Below are 16,449 nucleotides of genomic sequence, written 5' to 3' on the forward strand. Positions count from 1 at the left end.
GGGGGGGGCGGATATGTGCATGCGAGTGCAGGTACTCAGGGAAGCTATCCAAGAATGCTGGGTATCCCAAAACTGGAGTTACTGGTGGTTGTGAGCTGCCTTATGGGAGTACTTGGAACTGAGTGGGGTTCTGTGTAAGAGTAGGGGATCTATTATTTGCTTTTATCGATTGTGCTCATGAATAAATGGCAGCTTACAAACTGATTCAGGTGAGAAGGAATGGGAAGAAGAGCCGGTGCTCCTCCTCCTAGTGCTCATTCCCACATTCACCTAGAGCCGCAACAATGGCGCTCACAGCGCTCGTGAAAATGCCATTCCTTATGAAAGTAGGAAGGCCCACTTCAAACCCGCCTTCTATTTCAAAAGATTCTGAAAATATAATTGCCATGGAAATAAACAAACACATTTAGTCTTATACTTTCATAAAAACAATTTTGAAAGTGATGGATCTGGTGGCATATGAGACTAAGAGGGTGGAGAAAAGCATAAGAGTGAAGAAAAACCCACGTGTTAATAAAGCTTTCTGCTCTTCACTAGTTTCAGGTCCCTCTGTCTTCTATATAGAAGCTGGTAGCTAACATTACCTCCTCACAGTGAGAAACTGAGACTTACTGTTATCTGAGTGAGACGTACAGAGCAAGTCTCCCGCAGGGGAGACGGAGATGTGCTCGATAGTGGATCCTAAGCGAGGGAGAAACTCCTTGTTCTTCTCTGATCCGTCCCGCCACTCTACAAGCACACACTCGCGCCCGCCACTCAGCAGACTAGTGCCTTCACAACCAAAGAAACCAAATGGGCAGAGTGTGGAGGGAAAACAAACAAACAAACAACAAAAACAAAAAAACAAAGACAAATATAATCAGCATTTAAGTGAATTCTTTGGAAACTTACAAAGTGTCTTCCTATCATTTTAATTTTATTTTTAATTGACATAGCTGTGTAGATATACAGGATATACCATGATGCTTACATATATATATGGTGTAACACTCAAAGAATGTAATTTGAACATCTAGCACCTTGAGCATTTACCCATTCCTTGTGATGAAACAATCAAAATCTTCTTTTATAGTTATAACCGTAATAGCTACAGCCACTATATTGTGCAACAGAGGAAACAGAGTAAAGATGACCTACATATAAAACATTTGTCAACCACACATCTGATAAGGGGTTGATATTTATAAGATATAAAGAACTCAAATAATTCAAAAGCATAAAAAAAAAAATCCTCCCCATCAGTAACTATCAGAAATGCAAACAAACACTCAAAATGAGGCAGAGCCTCACTCTGCCAGCTTGTGGAGAAAAGGGATTCTTACACAGTCGTTACAGAAAACAGAGTCTACGCTGTACTTAGCAAGCTCACTCTGGATATAAACACAAGTGAAATGAAACCAGCATGCTGAAGAAGTAACATATTAGTATCACACACCAAAACTTGGGCTCAACAATATGAACTAGCTGTGCTCAGCCCAATTTAACAATACAGCATCAGCAGCTTTGGGAGGAGATATGATAGGATTTAGTCACCTTAAGTTTATAGTGTGTATTATTGTATGTTTGTGATCATTCCTTGCCCTGAGATGGGCAGAGGCCACAGTAGGGAAAGGAATGAAGAGGAAGGATAGATTAGGATAGGTTAGATTAGCAGAAAACAAAGACATTTCCTGAAACATACAAATAAAATATACACGCACATACACCAGCATACCAAAACCACACAGCACTTAGTTTTTATTTCTGGAGGTGAGTGGGAAAGAGGGTAAAGGTAAACAAACAGTCCACACTTCTTCACCTGTAGGGCTAATTCCCTTCTTTCTCTTTTATGTCTCAATAATACTCCTGCAGACACTGGCATGGTTCCCCAAGTCCAAAGCTTCAGTAGGCTGACTTTACCTTCTACTTCCTGGCTCTATGGAGCTAACCCTAAGTATACCTCCAGCATCCAGAGAACACGGCACCTAACACCTGCCTGTCAGTCTCCAGGAGGAACAAGTGAAGGACAATAACTTTCCTTCCTGCTCTGCAGGCACATGGGTGTGAGGGCATTAAAACAAAAGACGTATGGACTTCCTATGTCTGCCTTACATCCAAAACAGGGTCTGAATTTAAAGTAGGGGATACCTGGGCTGAAGAGACAGTGCAGCTGTTAAAGGTTAGGCTCACAACCAAAAATATGAAATAGGGAACACTCACAATCTCTCAATTCAAATACAGGCTTCTAAATTACACCCACGCCCATATTCTACTTACTAGCCATCAGACTTTATGTTAGCTAGTCACCACCTCAAATCCTCACTTCCTTCATCCGTGAAAGGACAATTAATGATGGACTTCACTGGTCCAAAGACAGAGAATGGAAAACACTGGAATTATTTGCATCTGGTAAATAGCAGCAGTTGTTGACTACATCTTTATAATAAGACTATTTAAAAAACTGGCATACACTTTACATAGGTTCTTTATGTTAAGAGAGACGAGCACAAATGTATACTCTGGAATCCTGAATGCTAAACTACAAACTACTGTGGTGAGTAAAGCCCAACAAAGGGTTATGAAAAGTGTTGACGATTTGACTCCCATAATGTGTTTTTTGTGACAGGGTCTCACTACAAACCTTAGGCAGGCCTTGAACTCATGGTGATCCTCCTGCCTCAGCCTCCCAAGCAAGAGGATTATTGTTGTATACCACACCTGGTGCCTCAATTTTAAATCTGTAAATGCCGTGAACCGCAACATTTGATACAGATACTTCTAGATTTCCTTTTAGTTATCAAAGTGGTACCCACCTGACACTGTAAAAGCCAAATCCATAACCACATCATGGTGCCAATGCAAACACGTGTATGTGTACTTCCTATCATCATGAAAACTCCTCCTGTTGGAAAAAACAAAATACTTTTTTAATGTTTTTTTCCTCACATAATATATCCTGATTAAGGTTTTCCCCTCTGTCAACTCTTCCCAGTTCCTCTCCACCTCCCCTCCCATCTAGACCTTTCTGTCTCTGATTAGAATATAAACAGGCTTCTGAGACAGTAATAAAATATAGTAAAACAAAAACCAACACATCAGAATTGGACAAAACAGATAAACAATGCAGTGTGAAGGAGAAAAGTCTAATAGACAGCACAAGGAACAGAGACCTACTCTTTGGTGCTCAGGAATCCCAAAGGAACATTAAACTGGAAGCCACACTATAGTAAACAGGCAAAGGACATTCTTTCTGCCTCCTCTCCCACAGGGTTCCCTAGCCATGAGCAAAGTGATTTGATGGAGACATGGACTTAGGGCTGAGAAAACAGAATTCTTCACTTGACTCAGGTGCAGAATAGAAAACAACGGCATGCTAAGTCCAACACATCGCAGTCTGACGTGTTCTGACATCAGTATTTAGAAATACCTTGTTATTCCTGACCAGAACCACGTCTACAGGCAATGTTACTATGGTGCCATCATACCACCCACTAGGTACTAAGCGATGTCTCGCTTTCCTGTCCTAGTTAAAAGGCTGAGAGCTAAGTTCTCCAATAAAACAGCTCCGGGTGACACGGAATGCTTCCCTCTCGGAACCCTACCCAGCAGCCTGAAGGGAGAGCACAACAAGGAATGGAGGAGGCAGCCCAGCCCTGCAGCAGCACTGAGCTCGCACTGCCTCCTTTAGGACCTAGAGACAGTGCTGCTCTGCAGGGTGAGTGTGAAGCAGTGTGCAAGTGACCCCACGTTTCCCGAGCTCACTGACCAGAGGCGGATCTTGCCATCCATGTGGCCGGATGCAATGCAGTCTTCCTTTGGGTGGCAGGCTACACAGGTGAACTTGTTATTAGCATTCTTCTTATTTTTGGTTGATGGTAAAGTGAAACTAGGAAAAAGAAAAACAAGTTTCCCTTGGTTACGAATCAAGCATTTTGTTTGGTAAACATTTACCAATACACAGTACAAACTATATGTGACTCATATTACAAGAACTGGTCAATGGAAGCTATTACGATTTAAGTCATGAAGACATTCCTTTTAGTTACTTTTTCTGGCCTGGGGACAGGAGATTCAATTTTCTCTCTGAACCAAAATTTCAGCATAAACTTATGGCCATGCTTATTAAGTTCTAACTGAAACAAGCGACCTTATGTGTCCTAAACAATAGAGGGGGACAAATGACTTGTTCTGTCTAGGTTGGTTCCTATTCCACTTCTGAAGAAGTGAGGATCTTTATATAACACATGATGCTAATCTTAAGAGGGTAGCTGGGAGGATGACTGTGACTAGGAGAGACTGACTACACGATGCTCAGCTCAGCACCACAGCCTCTCTAACAGGCATCTTATTTACCCTCACAACTCAGATGTTGTCTCTACTTAACATATTAATTTGAAGCACATGGTGGCTGAAATGCACTAAACATTTATATAATATATGTATATATTTATTATATATAAATAAAATTTTTTGTCAACTTGACACAAGATAGGGTCATCCACCAAGAAGAAACCTCAATCGAGACAATGCCTCCAGATGGGCCTCTTGGCAAGACTGTGGGCATTTTCTTGACTGAGATTGATGTGGGAGGCCCAGCCCTCTAGGGGTGATGTTACCACTAGATAAGTGCGTTCTGCAAGTATAAAAAGCAAGTTGAGTGAGCCACAGAGAGCACCAATAAACAGCATTCTCGGCCTCTGCTTTTTCTTCCCTTGAGTTTCTCCTCTAACTTCCCTTTATGATGCATTGTGAGATCAAGATGTTAGCAAATATACCCTTTCCTCCCCAGCTGCTTTTGGTAAAGGTGTCTTATCTATCACAGCAATAGAACAGCAAACTGCAGCAAAGCCCCAGTAACCCAATGCCTATTTCAGTTCCTACAGCCAATGAGAATCATCAGGCCAAGCCTTGTCAATCTAAACTCGATTTTTATACCAAGTCCACACTTAGTGCATTGTCTATATGGGGTTTGGGATGGAGGAGACCCTGTGCTAAGATCCTCCCGACCACGGTGGGGTTAAAACGTTTGTAGCTGGACACGATGGTCCCACTTCTTGAAACGAAACTCTGGAAACAGGTTTGGACAACACTGTGATAAATGTTCTGGTAACATAATAAACTTAACAAAAGGGAAATCTTACTTGCATGTTTTTTTCTTTTTGAGAAAGTAAACAGATAAGTAAAAGTCCCGCACTGCAGCAATATATTCTCCCTGGTGATTTAAGCAGAAGGTAACATTAAAAAAAAAAAAAAAAAAATCTTGGACTCATCAATAAATAATGGAGTATTTTTTCCAAATATACCAAGTATAAAAAAAAAATCTCTGTAAAACTATATTACTGTGAAATGATATGCTATACTTTGGCCATGGAAAAGATAATCTTGCCTTTAAAATTAAGAATTAAGCCCTAAATTCTACACTCTCTAGTTTTAAGTGTAGCGATTTACATTCCCCCCCCCATTAGGCATACATATAATACCGTGCCAGGTTTGACTCTGTCTACATAACTGTTCCTTCAACCCAAGAATGTCCCTTCCCCATCTGTCCTTCCTCAAAGTCCCAACTCTCACCAGCAACTGTCATTTTATCATCACAGCTTATCTTACTCTGTACATCGCAACTGTGGTTCAACACTACCCTTCCGAAGTTCACCTTAGGTGTGCTATCAATTTCTTTTCACCGTTGAGTAGCATTCAGCTGAGTAAGTACACCAGAATTCTGTTGTCTGGCTGGTTGGCTCTGGGTGGTGGTTATGTTTCAGAGCTCTGGAGAAGAGTCGTCACTCCTAGACATACTACTCTGTGGTCATGCTCTGTCTCTGTACACAAGTGGAATCTAGGGCCAGGGGATGTAGCAGAAGTGAAGCGGATTCTAATTATGGTTTGACCCACACTGATGATCAATGAAGCTGAATACTGAACTGACAATAATAAAGCCATCTTCTCTCCTTGAAGCATTAACTATGTCCAGAAGAATGATGAAATAATTCTACAGACCCCAAGGCCAATGCAATAGGTCTTTGGTAGCCTTTTATTTTAAAATAATAAATTATTAACAGGTAGCTAAATAATGGTACAAATATTATAAAGTATCTGTCAAAAACATGTTCGCATTCACGAATGTTGCAATACTAAGTTGAAAAGAAAAAAATATTTCTGATCCTTCTTCCTTTGGGAACTGTCATCTTCCATGTGTTCAAAAAGTCTAGAAAAGTCTTTAAATATCATCACTGGTGAGACTGAATATTTTCTTTCCTCGTTATATTGTTCTGTAGTATCTGAATTTCCTATAATGGGTATGTTAATTATAGATACAGAGCCCATATTGTCTAGAGATAGAAAGCCTAAAATGAAACAATATCAGTGGTTCTTATATGAAACAGGCAAAGAAGAGTATAAATACCAGACATTGTTATTTTGGGGGAGAATTATAAAAGAGCAAAGAACAGAATATATATCATAGAGGTGATTCTAAAAATACACACACCATACTCCAGGAATACTTGTTAAAACAATGTCATAGATTTTTAGTTAGTAACGAAAACACAGTACCACAGGATCATCAGTGTTGAGGGAAAACTTTCAGGGAATAGATCTTAACTGTAAGCAGAAACTAACAAAACAAATATACCTCATTTCCGAAGACAATGCACTTGGGTGATTGGTTTACATAATCCAAAACAAAGGACAGCTCCCTAGCTTCCACGTCCTGGCTTGAAGACTTGGGCAGTTTCACAGAAACCAGCTGGAATATGTCTAGCCAGAGGAAGTCATTTGTTACAAAGTTTCTCTAAAGAAGTACATTGAATCAGACAAATCAAATGCCAAGACTGTAAATGTAGGTCATCTTAAACAAAATGGACCTAAAGTAACTCTTCCCTTTTTTTGCCCCCTCTGGAGACAAAGTTTCTCTATGTAGCCCTGGCTGTCCTAGAAGAACTTGCTTGGTAGACCAGGCTGGCCTCTGACTCAAGAGATCCATGCTGAACTCTCCATTAAAAAACAAACAAACAAATAAACAAACAGATTTCTCTATTCTTATTTTATGTCTGTGAGTTCTGCCTGCTTGTATAAAGTGCACTTTGTGTACAGCCTGGACCCACAGGAGCTGAAAGGCAACAGGAGCTGGAAGCTGCCACTTGGGTGAGGAGAACCAAATCAGGGTCCTCTGCAAAGGCAGCAAATGCTCTTAACTGCTGAACCCTCTCTCTAGTCCCTGGACTCTTCATTTGAATAAAGTCTAAAGCCACAACTCCTTGACACTCCTGGCTATATCTACAGAAATAGAAATCTTACACAGGTATACTTTTGTTCCAAAGGACTAAGCTGAAGTTTAAAATGGGTCTGAGCTGTCACTTGCCTTTAATCCCAGCCCTTTAAGTTGGAGGCAGAGAGAAGCAGTGGATCTATGTGAGTTTGAGGTCAGTCTGGTCTACACAGTGAGTTCTAGGAAAGCCAGGACTATAAGGACCTTGTCTCAAAAAACAAAACAAAACACCCAACAACTAACTAACTAAATAAATAAAATGGAACTGAAAATTGAATACACTACTGGTGAATTAAGCAACTAAAAGTAAGAAGCCACCTGAGAACTTCCTGAAATATGTGGCTAGAGAGATGGCTCAGTGGTGCTTGCCATGAATGCATGAAGACCCAAGATAGGTCAGGTCTTCACACCAATTACAAAAGCAAGCACAGTGGTGGTTGCCCAGGAGGATCCCTGGGACTTATCGGCACCTACTCTAGCTGAGTCAGAGAGCTGCAGGTACAGAGAGAGGTGATGTTTCAAATATTAAGTGTCGAGATACAGAAGACACCTGGAGCTGACCTTTAGTCTGCATGTGCACATTTGGGTACGTGAGTATGTGTGTCAGTCAGTTATGTCCTATTATAACATCCACAGATCAGCATAAAACAGGCACACAAACCAAAGAGTTACTGATATTGAACCATAAGCGATTTTAAAGCAATTCTTTGGTATATATATAATTATATCATTTAGTGAAAAATGAAAACCATTTTTATACTAAGGAGATACATGTGCTTGTATTTTACATAAAGAATTAAATCTTCGGCAGTCTAGCTGACTGTCTAGTAACTATATTAAAGCTGCTTTGAACTTCTAATTCTGATACAACTGTATCTTATGGAGTGAGTGGCACTCATGAATTCCAGTATTTGACATTTTTTTTGGGTAACTCCACATTGGTACTCTGTTATATCAAATTCTATGATGGAGAATAATTATCTGTAATTACTGACAATACTATAGATATTCCTGAAATGCTGATATATGATAGTTTCAATAAAAGCAAATGGAATTAACAATTCATTCACACACTAGTGGTTCTTAATATCAATTTATATTATTTGGTATGGCTCAAGATCAACAAATAAAAGGACAGTGATATTAAGAATGACATTAAAACTCAGCAGAAAGACAAATTCTAGCTTGGCTCTAACACTCAGCTCTGAGTCCACTATTAATTAATATATATATATATATATATATATATATATATATATATATATATATATATAGTAATCACCATCCACTGAAGACCACAGAACAGGAGCCCTCCCCCCGATATAAAGATGACAGAAATTTAAATGCCAACTCAAAGCTGCTAGCCTGAGATTAAAACTAGTGTTGAGAAACCTAATTTTGAGAAACTGTAAAGATCCATTTGATGTCCACAAAAACAATGAAGTGCACTATGCTGTACCTGGTTCCTCTTTACTTATTGTAAGGAAGATGGACTCTTCGGCACAGGGAGGAATAAAGAGGGCATGGAGTTTAGGTCCAACAACGTACGTCTGAAAGAGATAAGGAATCACACTATGCACTGTCCAGTTCCCGCAGCAGAACACGGAGCTCACAGTGCGGAGTTCAAGGTCTTCTCAATGCTGTTTCCCTACTGCACGAGAGCACCTGTCTATAGAGGCCATGCACACTCTTCGTTGAATAATCCTTTATATGTCTTCCTGACTTTTCAATGATTGCAGTATCTCACTAACTAAACCTATCATAATTGTAACATCAGGGTTATACAGAATTTTTTCCACCATAAGTAATTTAAGGTCTACAAACATGTATAAGACATTTTCAATGAGAAAACATTTTCTTACAGAGAAGAGTACTGTATCTTTGGCTTTCCTTGCACTGACTGCACGTATGAACGCCTCTCTAGACTGTACTCCTTACTTGCATTTCTTTCTATAATGTGTATTTTGGCGCGCGTGCGTGCGTGGGGAGGCGGGGGAGTTAACGACACACACTCTACTATCTGTTTAAATTTACACTTCTAAAATTAATAGGATGAACCATCTCATCATGGTAACTGGTGCTACTTTTCCTGTTATGTGTAATTCCTAGCTTACGCCTGCCTCCCCTCCCCTTCCCTGAGATGCTGGGACAGAACCCAGGACCTCACGCAGACACACCACCACTGAGCTACATCCTCGGGGTCCATGCTCATTTATTTCCCATCCTGTTGGTCTAACTAGTTGTTTCTTATTGGTGGTTAAAGTATTTTCTCTCGGTGCTTTAATTCGTCTTTTTATGATATAATCTTCAATTTTTACAGTCAAAATCATGCATCTTTTTTAATAATGTAGATTTCTTAACTTGTTCAGGAAGTCCCTTTAAGATTAAGTCTCATATGAGAAGAAAACTAAAGAGTAATACAGGTACCTTTATCAAAATGCCATCCAGATAGTCCCACAGCTTAACTGTGCCATCAAAGGAGCAGGAGTAGAGCTAGAAGGGTCAACAGCAGGAAACAGATTAAACACTGTTCCAAAGAGGTCAGATGAGTAACTAAGGCCTAGAGAACCGCTTTTTGTTTGCTGTCCATTAGCTCGCTAGCCTTTAAGGGACAGCAGAATTTATAAAATTTGAATATCCCTATTAAAACTTTAAGTGCAAAGCTTCCCGATCCCCAACACAACACTTGAAAAGATTCAGCTTTGGAATTTGGGGCTGTTCAACCAGCAAAGTGAAACAAATGTCCCCAGATTCCAAAGCTCCAGAATCTGAAACACTTCAGCCCTGAGTATTTGAGATGAAGGAAACCAACCAGTGCTCTCTGCAGAAAATCTAACTACCGCAACAGCAATTCCAAGTCTCAAGTGGAGACGAAGGAGCAGGAATCAAGCTTCTGCTCTGACATGGGATATGGAACAGTATGAGTAGGAGCGCTCAAGAATTCATTCTGCTTTCTCTAAAGCCCAATTCTTTTTTTTATATTTGTGTCATGGCATTCATCTAACGTAAGTATTTTAAAAAGTTCCTCAAATGACCAGATAACACATCTGTTTTTTTTTTTTTTATCCAATTTTAAAATCCAATTCATTAAGAACCAATACTTTCAGAAACACAGTAGGAATTCTTAAGCACTCTTATTCTACGGCAATGCCTCGGTGCCAGCAAGTTCCAGGACTCTGTCTTTGCCGCACATCACCGCAGACGGCACAACAGTGTTAGACCAGTCTGTGGACCCTTCTTGGTGAGTAAAGATCATCTTAATAACACGTGAGATTATGACTGCTAAGTAAGCTTAGCTTTATATGGTTACACAGATTTTGTGTTGTAGGTGAAAATAGCTTGTATGAAAGGTTTATAAATAATTTCAATTTGAAAGAAAGTGCCAATTTGACAACTTTTGTGAACTGGGTCATGAATTCAGAGATTAAAAATAAAAAGTATTTGAGTAAGATAGTATCTATTCAGGTAAAATAATTAGGTTAGGTAAAAAATAAATGCCAGTTATTTTATCTAAGAATCATACATATGGATTAGTAAAACAGTTAAAAATATAAGCACTGTCAAAACCACAGAGAACTCTTCAGGTTCACACAATTTTTGTCCCACAACCTCATCCCAAGCTGATGATAAAGCTGCCCTTGTCTGTCTGGCCTGCAGCAGGTGGGACATGCATCGATGGATTATGCAGGCAGCAATAACTGAAATTTTTTTCTTAAAAAAAAAAAAAAAAAGACAAAGTTGGGTGGATCTGGGAGGAGACAGGAGAGGGGTGAAGATGATAAAAATATAATGTATAAAATTCTCAAAGAATTAATAAAATTTTTTTTTTTTTTTTTTTTTTTTTTGGTTTTTTGAGACAGGGTTTCTCTGCGCAGCTTTGCGCCTTTCCTGGAGCTCACTTGGTAGCCCAGGCTGGCCTCGAACTCACAGAGATCCGCCTGCCTCTGCCTCCCGAGTGCTGGGATTAAAGGCGTGCGCCACCACCGCCCGGCTTAATAAAATATTTTTAAAAAGAAAAATACTTCTGATTTTATCATTAAGACAAAACTCTTATAAAAATGTGCATATAGTTTTTTGACAAAGGTTAGTAGCACACACTTAATACGTTTTTTATTTTAACTGACAAACACTTTTTTTGATTAAAAGCTTGCAAAGGATGCATATGATGATACAGTTTGTCAAGTTCTTAGAGGACAGGATTAAAAATATACCTGGACCACATGGAAGACTTAGTTGACTTATTTTTAAGAGTAGCTCTCTTAAGAGTGTTACATGAAGCCCTACTTTGTGACAAGATCACGGGCGGGCGACAACACAAATCCTGTCTAAACCAAGCAATAGCCTCCATGTTGCTATGACTAATGCAGAAAATAGGAACTTGTTAAAAATTATAGCAAGAGCAAAATATTAAAATAAATTTAATTTTTTTAAAGTTGAAACTTATGGACATGTGTTTGGATATTCACAATGCCAATGCTATATGGGGACCTGAGAAGGCATCTAATCAAGAAACTGATTTAACTGCATCTCTGTTTCAGAAACACATGTAGAACATTTTTCCCAAGTAACATCATTAGCATCATGTGGCTGAAATGGTTCATAGAATATAATATGGGTAGTGTAGTTTTGGGCAGTGGTCCCTTTCCACTAAGAATAACTGAAAAATACCCTGACTAGGAGAATCAACAGATTATTTTCCTGGTTACAATCTGTAAAGTAGCCCCTGCAATTTAACTTAAATGTTTCTGTCCACAGAAAGACCAATGCTAGCATGTTCCATTACAGACTGGCACCTGCAGATGGTTGTTGGGGTTGAGGAGAATTCCAGACACCAGGTTTCTGTGCCCATGCAGAACGTGCACACACTCTTCTGTGGCAGTGCTATACACCTTAACAAAGTCTCCTGAGACACAGAAGATAAACCTGGAAAAGAGAGAGAAATCTAAGTCTCACATATTACAAAGATGGCATAATCTTTTTGTGGCCTATTATAAAGATAACAACATGCAAATATCTTTTAAAATAGTTTAAGAACTGTACATTCAAATGCATGTGTTGTTAAACTTAGGAGATCAAAGAAAGATTCATCTATTAACACAGAAAAGACTATGACGCAATATGGAATTGTCCCCAAAACAACTGAATTGTTCCCTTGCTGAATGGCTGCAGACACTGATATCCAATTATTCTTCAGTGGTTCACTGGCGGCATGTGCACCGTGTTCCAAAATGTTCCACAGTTGACCGACTGAAGACGTCAGCTCACAAATGTGAGTTAGATGCTCTGTTCTCAATGGTGAGGTCTGGGTTAATCTTGTATTAATATCAGTTTCTTTTCCAACTGCTGAAATGCTAATTTTGTTTACACCTTTTGGAGTTATGACTTCCCACAAAGCAGATGCTCCTTCATAATCTTCATATTCATAATAGAACTTATCATAAGGAAAGTTCAGAAAAGAAACTTGCCCTGTGCCAATTATATCTCACGCTTTTCTCACACAGTGGAAGGCTCAAGCCAGCAGGACCAGCCAGACTGTTCCCCGTGCTCCCAAAGCACCTGCATATGAATATCCTAAGAGGAAATGTGATGCTGAGGGGTTGCTATTATCCTGCTTTATCAAATCTATGACACAGAGTTGCTTACCTGTTCTCATCTTTAAAGCAAGACTGTGGTTCATAATTGATGGTATGTCTACGAACTATTGGCCAACAGGTGGCTCTGTGTGTGATCAGCCTCAAGAAAGGGATCAGCACAGAGCACCTACAGTCTTGATCTTCTTAATGCCTAGACCCAGACCTTGAGTATCTTAGTTCAGAGGCTAATGTGTCTAGCCTGGACTACTCCTAAGGTGTTCTTAGCTTCCATGAGTGGTTGATACAGTCAGGCTTCATAGTCACATCAAGTTAATTCTGCAAAACGACCTTATTCATCCTCAAATAAAGATACAATGAAACCAAGTTTTTCCCCTTAACAGCAAAAAAGAACTGGATAATCTCCCTTCCAACCTCATTCTCCTCCAGCTCTCATCACATACCAATGGTAACCATACCCATCTCTTCAATACCAACACATTTCTAAGCTGGGCCTCATGGCCCAAGGCTATCACTCCACCCACTTTGGAAGCTGAGGCAGGAGCATCACAATTATAAAGGCTATCTACTACACAGCAAACTCAAAACCAAACAGGGCAACTTAGTGAGACACTGTCTCAAAAGAAAAACAAACAAACAAACAACCCCCCCCCCAAAAAAAACCCTATCAAAACCAAAAAGTAGGTGTGTACATGCACCTGGTGGGGAGTGCTGGGAGGCAGAGCTCAGTGATAGTGCTTACCTAGTATGTGCAAGGTCCTAGGTCCAATCTGCACAAACAAAGCTACCCTTTTGGATCTTACTGAAAGGGAAGCCTTCCACTCATATCCTTAATAAACAACCTTCTCAGTCTAGCCTAGCATGGTAGTGTCAATGAGAATGGAATGGTTCCCATAGGTTTAGATGTTTAAATACTTGGTCCCCAGTTGGAAGAACTGTTCCTGAAGGATCAGGAGGCATGGCCTTGTTGGAGGAGGTATGTCACTGGGAGCAGGCTTGAAGGTTTCAAAAGCTCATGCCATTCTCAGTTAGCTCTCTCTGCCTGGGAATGTCTCAGGTACTGCTCCAACACCATGCCTGCCGCCTCTGCCATGCTCTCCACCATGATGGTCATGGACTTCTGGCCCTCTGCAACTGTAAGCCCCAAATTAAACATTTTGTTTTATAAGTTGCTTTGGTCATGGTGTTTTGTAACAACAACAGAAAAGTATATATGACACCTAGACAGTAGCCCTCTGTAATCTTCTCCATCTTTCTCTCTATTGAGAAATAGAGCCTTAAAAGCACCTTGGGTTTGAAACATCTGCTACTAACTCTTCTTCACCGTAGTGAGTTTCTTGTCTTGTTTTTGTCAGCTCAGCTAGTTGTACACAAAACAGTTGACAAAACAACAAACTGAACCATCAGACTGGGCAAATGAAATGGACCATTCACCTCATTCTAACAGATAAGGTAAAAACTGATCAAGAATGAGTCTGAAGGGGCAGGACTGTGACAACTCCTCTAAGCCCATTTTTCCCCTCTTTAATTCATAAAACAAAGCCAACAAAATCCTTTATATAAAGATTATCTTACAAAAACCCTTGACGTTTGTGTGTTAAGTTCCCTTCATCATGAATGCACTGTAACAACCAGCTACCATACACCCATAGGCATGGTATTGCGGGAGAGTACACCGTCCATAAAACACCCTTCTAAAATAGAATGGGTTTTTAGTAACAATCTAGTCATCGAGCGCTTTGAATAAATGGATACTAAGTAATAAAAAAAATACTGAGTAAATACTTAGTAGTTACTAGTAGGCATCTCTTCTAGATGATACCATGACATGCAGTGAGCTACTGAGGCCAGGCACTGTTGTGGAAGTTGCGTACGTACAGACATTTCATTCTTCCCAAACTGTGTGAGACAGATTACCTCCCATAGCGCTAACATCGGATTTTATGTAAAGTTCCAGAAAAGAGAAAAGAACAAGGCTGGTAATAATGACGTCTTTCTCCGGGAAGAGGGGAGAAGGCGAAATCATTAAACGTGCAGAGATCTAAAACGTTTCGTAGCAGGAGTCTGGGCCGAACGGTACACACAGCCTGGACCATTTCCAGCCGCGCGGGCCGAGTGCAGACACGCGACCTGTCCCCGCACCGCCCATGCCTGGGCAGGTCCGGCCGAGTGCAGACACGCGACCTGTCCCCGCACCGCCCATGCCTGGGCAGGTCCGGCCGGGGAGCCCAGGCTCACCCGCGCTGCAGCAAGGCCAGGCTCGCACTGGGCCACGGGCCGCGCCTGACAGTGTCCTCCCCGCCCGCGGGGCCCCGTACCCCGGCCGCCCCGCGTACTTAGAATCGGCCGAGAACACGGCCCTCCTGAAGTTCAGCAGGCTGCCGCCGCAGCGCACCACGCGGACGCTCCCCTCCACCATCTTCGCGCAGTCGCAGGAACCGCCGAGCGCCGGCCCCACCGCGAACTTCCTTCCCCAGCCGGCGAGCCTGGGCGTGTCGGCCCGCCGGGGTCCGCCCCCGGCCGCTCTAGCTCCGAGGCTCTATGGTCAGCTCAGCGCCCGCGCCGCCATCTTTAGTCCGGGCACGGTCCAATGAAGATGCTTGTAGAAAGAGGGAAGCCAAACAGACACCCATAGAAATTTAAATCATACCAGATGCCGCCAGGGCTATTTAAGACAAAGCGCGTTCTCGTCGGTCTCTTCAACCCGACTCTATGGCCTCGGCCAGAAGCGGAAGTGAGCACCACTCCGCCTCCTGAAGGCCTCGCTATTTCTGTCTCTATGATTGAGCGACAGGGAGATGACGCTATCACCCCGCGCCAAGTTTACATCGCTTGCCTTTTTTTTTTTTTTTTTTTTTTTTTTTTTTTTGTTGTTGTTGTTGGTAGAAAGAGCGCTTTCTTTAGACGCAGTAGTAACTAAAGTGGCCTTTTAGCTGTCATTCTGCGGCGTTTTTGTGAGCATCGCTAAGTTCTTGCAGCATCTCTGCAACTCTCAGCGCCACGTTCTTTTCTTTGGCGAAGTCCAGGATTAAAAGTGGTGGCGCACGCCTTTAATCCCAGTGCTCGGCAGGCAGAGGTAGGCGGGTCTCTGAGTTTGAGGTCAGCCTGGTTTACAAAGCGAGTTCCAGGACAGCCAGGGTTACACAGAGAAACCTTGTCTCAAACCAAACCCAACCCCGCCCCCAAACACACACACACAAAACAAAATAAAACAAAACAAAAAGACAAAAACAAAAAACGTGCACCCTGGTGTCAGGACTACTGTAATGGTCATCAGGTTCGCTAAGGTTGTTCAGTTCCTTTGGCTTTAGCCCTGAATTCCGAGGATGCTGATGCCTCTCTAACATTTTTCATATGCATTATGTTCGTGGTTCCTTCATATTAGGGGATGTCTGTATGTTGAGCCGTTCATTTGTCAATAATAGTTCCCATTTGTGTTGGCCACAGATACCTTAATCTTAACAGGAGCAGCGGCTTAGTACATTTGAAATTCACCACAAATTCATGTTTATTCATAGCTAGAAAATACATTCTCAAATGTCAAAACAGCCTTAGGCATGGCAATTGCAAAAAAACAAATTTACTTTTTGTTGGGTTAAGCGCATGAGAAAC

At 41.2% G+C, this 16,449-nt stretch overlaps 1 protein-coding gene across 1 annotated transcript in view; it reads right to left on the minus strand.

The window, feature by feature from the left end:
* Wdr75 (WD repeat domain 75) overlaps positions 1–15,905 on the minus strand; it is a 32,244-nt gene extending 16,339 nt beyond the window's left edge. The window contains exons 1-9 of the mRNA XM_006974841.4: positions 15,174–15,905; positions 12,040–12,169; positions 9,674–9,739; positions 8,706–8,796; positions 6,611–6,735; positions 5,121–5,191; positions 3,746–3,865; positions 2,793–2,881; positions 613–771 (exon numbers count right to left, since the gene is read on the minus strand). Of these exons, the coding sequence (XP_006974903.1) occupies positions 613–771; positions 2,793–2,881; positions 3,746–3,865; positions 5,121–5,191; positions 6,611–6,735; positions 8,706–8,796; positions 9,674–9,739; positions 12,040–12,169; positions 15,174–15,256 (934 nt within the window). The 5' untranslated portion in view covers positions 15,257–15,905. The remainder of the gene's footprint in view (positions 1–612; positions 772–2,792; positions 2,882–3,745; positions 3,866–5,120; positions 5,192–6,610; positions 6,736–8,705; positions 8,797–9,673; positions 9,740–12,039; positions 12,170–15,173) is intronic.
* Between the last annotated feature and the right edge of the window lie 544 nt (positions 15,906–16,449).

This window comes from Peromyscus maniculatus, chromosome 13, assembly GCF_049852395.1.
Source record: "Peromyscus maniculatus bairdii isolate BWxNUB_F1_BW_parent chromosome 13, HU_Pman_BW_mat_3.1, whole genome shotgun sequence".
In the NCBI taxonomy this organism is placed as follows: domain Eukaryota; kingdom Metazoa; phylum Chordata; class Mammalia; order Rodentia; family Cricetidae; genus Peromyscus; species Peromyscus maniculatus.